Source organism: Eschrichtius robustus, chromosome 3, assembly GCF_028021215.1.
Source record: "Eschrichtius robustus isolate mEscRob2 chromosome 3, mEscRob2.pri, whole genome shotgun sequence".
NCBI classification, from domain to species: domain Eukaryota; kingdom Metazoa; phylum Chordata; class Mammalia; order Artiodactyla; family Eschrichtiidae; genus Eschrichtius; species Eschrichtius robustus.
Window position 1 is genome coordinate 32,953,383 of NC_090826.1, and position 11,015 is coordinate 32,964,397.

The 11,015-nt window shown below is 37.8% G+C and overlaps 1 protein-coding gene across 1 annotated transcript in view; it reads left to right on the forward strand.

Annotated features, from left to right (window-relative positions):
* Positions 1–10,653, forward strand: part of ZMPSTE24 (zinc metallopeptidase STE24) — a 49,833-nt gene extending 39,180 nt beyond the window's left edge. The window contains exons 8-10 of the mRNA XM_068539607.1: positions 3,159–3,263; positions 4,780–4,923; positions 7,705–10,653. Coding sequence (XP_068395708.1) covers positions 3,159–3,263; positions 4,780–4,923; positions 7,705–7,929 — 474 coding nt within the window. The 3' untranslated portion in view covers positions 7,930–10,653. The remainder of the gene's footprint in view (positions 1–3,158; positions 3,264–4,779; positions 4,924–7,704) is intronic.
* Positions 10,654–11,015: the final 362 nt, after the last annotated feature.

Consider the following 11,015-nt stretch of genomic DNA (forward strand, 5'->3'; position numbering starts at 1 on the left):
TTTCTGTGCGAGGGCTTTCTCTAGTTGCGGCAAGCGGGGGCCACTCTTCATAATGGTGTGCGGGCCTCTCACTATTGTGGCCTCTCTTGTTGCGGAGCACAGGCTCCAGACGCGCAGGCTCAGTAGTTGTGGCTCACGGGCCCAGCTGCTCCGCAGCATGTGGGATCTTCCCAGACCAGGGCTGGAACCCGTGTCCCCTGCATTAGCAGGCAGATTCTCAACCACTGTGCCACCAGGGAAGCCCTCCATGACTTTTTGTTCCTTAATTTACTCCTTCATTTTGGTAAAGAACATCCTCAATCCAGTACCTTCCTGAGAAAGACTGCATAGTAAAGTTTTTGAGTTCTTGCATCAAAATGCCTTCACTTTTCTGTCACATTTTTTTCTGTCACTTTGACTGGGGTTTAGATTTCTAGATTGGAAATACTTTTTCTTCAAGATCGTGAAGGCATTGTTCCATCATCTTTTTTTTTTTAATTGCTTTATTTTTATTTTTAAAAATTAATTAATTACTTTTTTTGGATGCGCCACACAGCTTGTGGGATCTCAGTTCCCCTACCAGGGATTGAACTTGGGCTGCAACAGTGAAAGCCCGGAATCCTAACCACTAGGCCACCAGGGAACTCTCTCCATCGTCTTCTTGATTTCAACATTGCTGGTGAGGTGTCTGAAACCATTCAGTTTACTTATCCTTAGTATGTTACCTTAATTTTTACGCTTCTAGAAAATTGTTGGATCCTTTCTCTGTGTTCTGAAATTTCACATGCCTTGTTGTGAGCCTTTTTTTAAAATTGAAGTATAGTTGATTTGCAATATTATATTAGTTTCAAATGTACAACATAGTGGGTCTGTTTTTACCCATTGTGCTGGGTATGCATTGGGCCCTTTTAATTTGGAAATTGAGGTTCTTTGGTTCTAGGAAACTTTCTGGAATTGTTTTGTTGATGATTTTCTCCTCTCCATTTTTTTATTCTCTCTTTTCAGAGTTCCTATTATTTGAATGTTGGCTTCCTTATACTGAACTTTCTTAGCTTTTCTCCCCTGCTTTTCCATTTCTTTATTCCTTCTATTTTCTGGGAGATTCCATCATCTCCCAATGTTTTTTTTTTTTAAATAAATTTATTTATTTATTTTTGGTTGCATTGGGTCTTCCTTGCTGTGCGCGGGCTTCTTATTGTGGTGGCTTCTCTTGTTGCGGAGCACAGGCTCTAGGCACGTGGGCTTCAGTAGTTGTGGCTCGCGGGCTCTAGAGTGCAGGCTCATTAGTTGTGGTGCACAGGCTTAGTTGCTCCGCAGCATGTGGGATCTTCCCAGACTAGGGCTCGAATCCGTGCCCCCTGCATTGGCAGACGGATTCTTAACCACTGTGCCACCAGGGAAGTCCTTCCAATCATTCTATTAAGCTTTAATTTTCAAGATTTATTTTTCTCTGAATTTCCCATTTTTACAGTATCCTCTGTTTTTCCACGAATGTAATATCTTATCTCTGAATTTTCTCCTTCTATAATTTCTGTTTCTTCCATACTGCATTTTTTCTGTATCTGGTCTTCCATCTTAACAGCTTACCTTGTATACCTGATAATCCTTGTTCCTGTACTCCTTAGTAAAGGAATGGAACTGAAAACCTGATTGGAATCTCTGAGCCTATAGATAAGGCTTATCAACTTTGAGCTTCACTGTAGCTTGGCTTGGGTGTGCTTGTAGTTGAGGAATACCTGCTCTTAGTATCTTCAGGTCTTTCCTGGTAGAATGGTCAGTTCCCAGGGAGTACTCTTCTAATCTTTTGCCTGGTGGGTAGTTATCTGGGAGCCAGGTATGGGGAGAGGACTAGTTTGGGAGAGGGAGTTCTCAGTGTTCAGTGTACCATACCATTAGGTAAGCAAATACATGGTCTGTTGCTAGTGTACCCAGGCCCTCAACTATGTCGAACTCCCAGTTGAAGTGTCCTTTTCTTTTGCCCTATCCAGGGAGAATGAGCTTTCAGGCTTTTGCCAGAACGAGGGAGGAGCAATTGACTTTTGGTGTGGAGTTGGAGAAGGAATCTGGAGCTTTAACCATTTCTCAAACAGCTCTCAATTCTTATTTCAGCCACCACCTCCTGTTCCCCAGTTCCAGAATTACCTGGTACTGTTTGTTCTCGGGCCCTTTAAAGACTCTCAGTGTTAATCAGTGTTCTCAGCCAGTGTAAATCAGGCTGGTTCTCTTTTCTCCACTGCTAGCTTATGATGTAACTTTCTTTGGCCTGCCTAGTCCATTATCATTTGTCTGCTTTCCTGCTTCCAAAATGTTGCTATTGCCACGTCACCTGTTTTCCCTATCCTTGTGGGTTTATATCTTAAAAAAAACAACTCTTGATTGTAGTTTTACTGGAGTTTTTAGAGGGAATAAAATTAGATGTGAATGTTCCCTCTGCCATCTTAGCTTGGAAGTCTCAGTTTTTTAGATAGCATTTCCTGGTGTTTTTGGAGGTCATAAGTGATATGTGCTTATTAGTAGATAATTTGGAAAATAGGAAAGATATAAAATAAACATCACTGTAATTCTACCATATAGAAAAACTATTGTTGACATTTTGATATACTTTCAGTCTGTTTTCTATATTTGTGTACTTTTACATACACATTTGCATTTTTTCATAATTGGAATCATACTATATATTTTTAGTTTTGTTTCCTGCTTTCTTCACCTAATGAACCATTTTCCCATGTCAGAACATAATCTTTGAAAACATCTAGTGGATATACATCTAGTGGATGTATAACATAAATGTTATTTGGCACTATCATGAGCAGTTTCCCATGTTGCAACATAATCTTTGAAAGCAAAATTTCTAATGGGTTTATAATATGGCTGTCACATGACTGTGTCATGATTTATTTAACTATTGTCCTATTGATAAAGATTTATATTTTTTCTAATCTAAAGTAGACTCATGAAGTCAGAATATGTCTGTCTTGTTCATGATTCTGTGTTCAAGCTTAACCCGGTGTTTAATGTGGAGTGGTTCAGGGAATGTTTTGTTAAGTGAATGAACAGTTCTGCACAAAAGTCCGATTGTTTTCTTAAGTTAGAATCTAAGAAAGGCTCTTTCTGGGTTAAAAGGTATAAACTTTTTGACGTTTGTTGATAATTTATTTTCAATTTGTTCTTCAATTCAGAATAAGAAACAAGGATGTAAAAATGAGGAAGTGCTTGCTGTGCTAGGCCATGAACTGGGGCACTGGAAGTTGGGACACACAGTCAAAAATATCATTATTAGCCAGGTAAGTTTGGAGTGACAATTCTCTTTTTATGGCAGGATAGTCAAAGTATAAATATAGCAGGCATGAGAGTTCATATAGTAGAGAGGTTAAGACAGACTCTGTAGCCAGGCTTCACATCACGGCTCCCTGACTTACTACCTGTGTGACCTCAGGCAAGTTCCTGAGCCTCTCTCTGCCTCCATTCCCTTATTGAGTGATGATATCTCATAGGACTGATGTAAGAATTAAATGAGTTAATACATGTAAAGAGTTTGGAGTAGTACCTGGAATATGGTAAGTACTATATAAGTATTTATTGTTGCTATCATCATCATCATCATCGCCACCTCCTGAGTCGCTAAGCTAAGGAGCTGTGAAGATCAAAAGGAGTGAGCCCAGATAACTCGGGCCTTAAAATACTGTTTAAAGGACATTTTTTCTCTTTTAAAAAGGTCATTATATACCCATCGAAAAAAAATTGGAAAAGGTAGTAAATATAAAGAAGATAATAATTTCTGTAATACTCCTCTTCTGGGTATTGATACCACTAAACCAACAGAGTGACCACAGTTTTAAGGCTCTAAGTGAAGTAGCACTGTGTTTTGTTGACTGATTCTGAGCATATATGGCCGCAACTGAGTCTTAAATGGGTCTTTGTACCTTTCTAAAAGGCCAGCTGGTTCTGGGTGATGGATTATATGGGAAGACTTGTGTACCCCTGTACGTACCTTCCTGTTGCCTTACATCTATAGGTATAAAAATGAATTCCTTGGCTGGGAGCTATGTTGTACGGATACATGGCAGTGAGTAAGACATTAAATAAGTCCAAATCCAAGTTTAATGTAAGTTATTCAGTTTAATAAGGAAAATCACTGCTCCTTTCATGAAGGAAGGGGTCCAATAGAATCAGCCTACCATGAGGGTGGTGGGCTGGTCCCTGAGGTACCTCATCAGGGCTGGGGTTGATTGCCTCTTCTGAAAAATTGGACGCTCAGCAAGAGCCAGTGGGGGGATGTCTGTGTTGTTGATTAATGCATTGACTCCATCCGTATCACCATGGCCACTCTGTTCATGAGCCCTTGACCAAGTCCTAGAGTGGCTAGGGAAAGAAGCTGGCTAACATCCACAGAGCAGGTATCTTCTCCACCTGATCACTGAGAGGGCCTCCTCTACCGTGGAACGCTTTTGGTGAACATTGACGTTAGACCTGAGTATTATCATACTCTGGGCTAATTTTGGAAGTTTTACCACATACCTCTTTCCAGATCTTCTTGTTAGCCATCCACTAGTTTGCTCCAAGGCCCTAATCATCCAGCTAAACCATTATTTGTCCACTAACAATGAATTAGTATATATATCCTCAACTCAGGCCCTCTCTCCTTCTAGAATAAAAGTAAAACTATAAAACTACCTAAATAACTTTTTCTGCAATTACACTAACATCATTCTTAAAATCACATCATGATGTCTTGTTCTACTGATCCCACAGTGAAATCAGCTTAGAAATAACTTAGAAATTTTGTATCCTTTTTTCTAGATGAATTCTTTCCTGTGTTTTTTCTTGTTTGCTGTATTAATTGGTCGAAAGGAGCTTTTTGTTGCATTTGGTTTTTATGACAGCCAACCCACTCTAATTGGACTATTGATCATCTTCCAGTTTATTTTTTCACCTTATAATGAGGTAACGTATACTCTTTAAAATTATCTCACATATGCCCTTGTCTATTTCAAATCTAGAACCTTTAGGGTAGTGAAAAAACAAAACAAAACTATAGTTTTAACAAGCAGATGAAACAAAGTTTTAGTCCCTTGATATACTAGCTAGTATAAGAAAGTAGCAGAAAAACCCAATCCCAGATAATAAGTGCTTGCATACTGTTAGGGAAAAAAAAAAAGTGAAGAATTAGACTTTAGTGGTGAAAACCTTGATATAACAGGTACCTAGAGACTTGGTAGATGGAGATTAACTATTGGAATGCTATGTCCTAGACCACATTTTCACCAGTGCTTGGGTGAAAATCTTCTGTGTGTGAGGGGACAAAGCAAATAATAATTGAGTGTAAGTATGACTGGATAAGGGAGGCTGTATGACAGTGTTCCTCTGATTGCATTCCCTGACCACCTGATTCATAATAGCCTTAGCATCCCACCCCAGACCCTCTGAATCAGAATTGGGTGTTTTATGATAAGTGTAGTTTAAGAACCACTCAGTAGGGGGACTCCATATATGTGATAAGACATAGATTAATGAGACTGTATATGAATAAATCCAGTGATGGCAACATGTCCTGATACTAATTGATTAGGCTTCCACATTAAGCCAAGAAATAGTATCGGGGATCTTGAGATGTCTCCATTCAGAAGAATTCTTTCTTGGGACAGGTTGTAGAGTTAAGGTTTTAACTTTCTCCGTAAAAGGTGGGGGTGGGCTGGGGTGTAAGGCACCAGCAAAGAAAAATGGAGAGGAATAGATCATGTTTGTATAGTGCTGTCCACAGAATCTACATTCATTTTCCAGAGAACTGAGATTTATTATCTTTAAACTCTAAATGTTTTAATTTTTTATTTTACCTTTTGCTGAGAATATTTATAAAATGCTGTATACAGACTGTTGCTTCTTAAAGAGGTTATAGAACACCTTATAGTGGTAATTGTCATTTCTGTCTTCAGTCACAATTCAGGAATGCCTTAAGGACACTGAGCTATGTGTATGAAATGCCCCAGACTGCTTTGCTCTTTAAGCAGTTATGCTCTTTGTTTGTTTATTTATTTGTTTAACTTATTTTCTTATCTCTTCGCTCACTGTCAGGCTGATAATCCTTGATAATATCAGTGTAACTTTCTGTTATGGTCATTATCTGTTTATAATTTTCTTCTTCAACCAATCATAGACTGGGAAATCAGATAATCAAACTCATTAAGTAAAAGTTACTAGATTCTGACTGAGTATAAGTGTCCTCTTATAAGTAAGGCACCAGTAACGTTAGTGGTTCTCCTTTGGGCATCTAATTTGGCCTCTCAATTTTTGTCTTTGTCTCCTTATATTGAGTAGTTGAGTTCACTTCAAAAAATGTCTAAGTAAATGTGGGGTATTAGAGTAATTTGAAATGTGAGATATTAGCAACCGTTTTAAAAACCTTGGTAAGCCCAGGAGATTCATTTCAAAAAGACTAAATATTTAAACAGAAAATCTTATGTTTAATGTCAGCATTTAAGAGGTCATGATAGGAAAGACATTTTCCTGGAAAATGGGGAAATTGCCCCATCAAGAAGAGCTTGGAAACCTACAGCAGAGTAGGTAGGTATAGGTTAGTATCTGCTTATGTTTCTATTTATGTCTTACAGTGAGATTCAAGGAACAGTTAGCCTGGGACACTTGAAATCAGGAGATAGATAGATAGATAGATAGATAGATAGATAGATAGATAGATAGATAGATAGATACTAGTTAATGATTCTGTCCCAAAAAGTACATTCAAGATTTGGAAAGAAATTTCAGGTAGAATTCAGATATTAGCTTTGAACATATCTAAGAAGGTATCAGGAACTCCCAGAATTTATGTTGAAACTCTTTATCTGCTAGTGGCAATAAGAGGTACAGAGGAGAGACTTTTTAAACTTTTTTTTTTGTTTTTTGGCTGACATATTTTAAGGTAAGAAATAGACATCATGTCATTCAACCTGTAATACTTCAATATGCAAATAAATTACTTTTCCCTCAAAATTTATATTTTCAAATTTTATATGTCCTCTTCATAGTTGTCACCTTCAGGGACTGAACATTTATTCTGATGAAGCTACCATAGCTCAGAACACTTTAGAAAATTCTATTTTGAGATTGTCATTAGTGGCTATAGTATATATATATATGTGTGTGCGTGTACACACACATATATATATTAGAATGTTCTCAGTTATCATTTAAAGGTGGATAAGTGAGCAAGAATTTTTTTAAAAAAGGAAAAAAAGAGTCTGAATATAAATCACCACATCTTACTTGTATCTGAGGAAGGTAGTGTCCATGGGCTTTGGAATCATCAAGAATTTCAGCACTGCCACCTTCTAGCAGTGTGACTACAAGCAAGTTATCTCACCTCTCTGAGTTACACCTTCCTCATCTGTAAAACAGGGGTAAGAGTAATTACCTTGTAGGATTGTTGGAGAATATGTAAAGTGTCAATTCAGTGCCCAGCACGTGGCAGGTTCTCAAATATTAGTATTTCTTTGTTAAGACTGACATTCCTTTGGATATATATCTGTTTCTGGTCTGTTGGCTTGGGGGGAAAAGGCGCAATTTTTAATAATTCCCCCACCCTAGGTCCCCTAAATATGAGTGATCTTTCTTTTGGCCTGCTGTTTCTCTTATCCTGAGCCAAACTTCCTCTACAGTTTTGGCTCATGAAACCTTTAGTGACAACAAAGAGGGGAGCAGTGGTTAAAACACTTTTATTTACTTTTTCAGGTTCTTTCTTTTTGCCTAACAGTCCTAAGCCGCAGATTTGAATTTCAAGCTGATGCATTTGCCAAGAAACTTGGGAAGGCTAAAGACTTATATTCTGCTTTAATCAAACTAAACAAAGATAACTTGGGTTTCCCTGTTTCTGACTGGTTGTTTTCTATGTGGCATTATTCTCATCCTCCACTACTAGAGAGACTTCAGGCTTTGAAAAATTCAAAACAAGACTGAGTTGCCCAAGGTCTGCAACTGAAGACATTTCTGATTATTTCTGTCCTGGCAGCATGTTCTGGCTCTTGATGTTTTTAAACATTTTTTTTTTTAAGAAAAATTATTAAGTACGGAAAAGCCAAGATTTAAATACATTTAATATCTCATTTCAAAAATGATTTTAATAATCCATTTCTTACAGAAAACACTGGATGAAATTTTGAGGCTTAATGTTTTTAAAGGCATAGTTTTATCTTTAAAATCTAGTTTACCATCAACTTGTAAAATTAGTTGAGAAAATACAGAACTTGTTTTATTTACATGCTTATATGGAACCTGCATATAAGGGGTTTGGGGGCATATGTTTAAAAGGGAACACCACCTCTGAATCCTCTCTGTAAGGCAGAAACAGTGGTCCTGAATCACTGTGCTCATACCTAAGTTGAGACTTATTTTTACTTTCATGCTGTTATGATTTAAGCTGGCCAATCAGTGTTTTAAATAAGGAAGAAAGATAATAATTGGTAAGGCTGATGTTTTGTAAATGAAAGTAGTTCGAAATATGCTCTCTCCTGTTCTATCAAATTTCTCTGTTCCCTCTCTTGCTATACACTGATCAGGAGTTTCTAATAATGCTTTGAAATTAGAAATTATGTGCAGAATGTTTTAAATCACTGGGTTTTGGTTTTGTTTTTAAGAAAGTCTTTCTCTTTCTTTCCACCTGGTGGGTATGATCCCATTAGGGGTAAACGAGTATTTTTCTAAACATTCAGCTTTTTCTCATTCATACTCTTGTATTCAATAAACAGTGCATCCTTTTACTTAGCAGAAATTGCCATGTTGAACAGGCTTTGCTATTTTAAAAGTGGGAGAATGTGGAAAGAAGAAGAAATGACATTTTAAGAGATATAAGATTGAAATACTGATGATTCTTTTATGATGTTACAGGAAAAAATATAATTTTCTATCTCTTTCAAGGATAGAAGAGTTTCCGTTTTTATTTTTCTAATTTTTATCAGTCGGTCATAAGTGCTATTTAATCAGGCCTGATTCCATTTTAGAAAATTATAGTTCTTGATATGCAGACAATTTTTATTTTCAAAATAAATGTCATGAAAGATTTCCAGTTTTTGAAGCTGCATGTTTGACTGATTCAAATCTCTGTCCACTTTCTGAATGAGACCCAACTTTGTGCCTAGAGCTCCCACCCACTGGTGATGTGTATCTTCTGGGCATTTATTCCAAAGTGGGATCAACTGTGTGTGCTTGGTATCTGGCCAGAAAGTCTTTTGCTCAGCTGATATTTGGGTGATGTCTTTACATGGAAATACAATAAAAATAAACATCTAGTTTAGTACCGCATTATTTATTTTCCTAAGGCTAAAGAGGAACAGTGCTATGATTTGATCCAGCATCTTTCATCTGTGAATTCATGCTGTGATAACTGCCTTTCCTTCCTTCCGTGCCTTTAAATACAAATTTCAGCTCTGCACAAGTGAAACATTAAAAATTGCCAATGCATATTGATGTTCTTTGTCTTTAATTTGACAAAATTTGTCTGTTATTTGTTACTTAGTAGATATATGTTTATTACCCTAGAGGAACCAAGTGATAGTACTGGGTTGGCCAAAAAGTGCCTTCGGTTTTTAAGTAAAAATAAAAGACACATTTTTCACTTTCACCAAGAACTTTATTGAACACTGTATTCGCCCTTTTGTTCCACTACCTTCTGCCATTTTTCAGGTAACTTCATAATTCCATCTTCCCAAAACGTTTTATCTTTTTGAGCAAGGAACTGTTCCAGGTGCCTTTTATAGTCTTCCAGGGAATTAAAATTTTTTCCATTAAGAGAATTTTGTAAAGACCAAAATAAATGGAAATCTGAAGGTGCAATGTCTGGTGAATACGGTGGATGAATCAGAACTTCCCATCCAAGCTATAACAGTTTTGCCTGGTCATCAAGGAAACACGCGGCCTTGCATTATCCTGATGGAAGACTATGCGTTTTCTGTTGACTAATTCTGGGCACTTTTCTCATTGAGTGCTGCTTTCAGTTGGTCTAATTGGGAGCAGTACTTGTTGGAATTAATCGTTTGGTTTTCTGAAAGGAGCTCATAATAGAGGACTCCCTTCCAATCCCACCATAGACACAACATCACCTTCTTTGGCCGAAGACCGGCCTTTGGTGTGGTTGGTGGTGGTTCATTTCGCTCGCTCTTCCATTCCACACTGTTGTACAGTATCCACTTTTCATCGCCGGTCACAATTTGTTTTAAAAATGGAACTTTTCATTACATTTAAGTAGAGAATCGCATGTGGAAATATGGTCAAGAAGTTTTATTTCGCTTAACTTATATGGAGCCCAAATATCAAAGCGATTAACATAACCAAGCTGGTGCAAATGATTTTCAGTGCTTGATTTGGGTATTTTGAGTATGTCGGCTATCTCCCGCGTGGTATAACGTTGATTGTTCTCAATTAACGTCTTGATTTGATCGCTGTCAACTTCAACTGGTCTACCCGGCCGTGGAGCATCGTCCACCGAGAAATCTCCAGCACGAAACCTCGCAAACCACTTTTGACACGTTCGATCAGTCACAGCACCTTCTCCATACACTGCACAAATCTTTTTTTTTTGCATTTCGGTTGCGTTTTTACCGTTCTTGAAATAATAAAGCATAATATGCTGAAAATGTTGCTGTTTTTCTTCCATCTTCAATATTAAAATGGCTACATAAAAATTCACCAACTTTGATAAGTCTTTTTTTAAATGCACGCTGATATGACAGGGCTGCAGCCCTGTCACATACAATCTAACAAAATTGTTTTGAAAGAAGTTAAAGACAACTCAGCGCTACTAGAGCCATCTTACGGAAAAGACAGAATGAACCTTTTGGCCAACCCACTACGTGAAGAGTAGTGTGAAGGAACGGCCTGAGTGCCGAGTGGCAGCAGGACCATCACTGCACCTCACTCGGAGTCCTCTTCAGTGCCTTTCTCCTGCTCCACCCCAGAGTGTCACTGGTTCTTGCTGATGTTTCCTCAGAAGTGTCATTCAGAATCATTCCTTCCCCATTCCCATAACCTCTCATTGTCTTGGGCCTGTT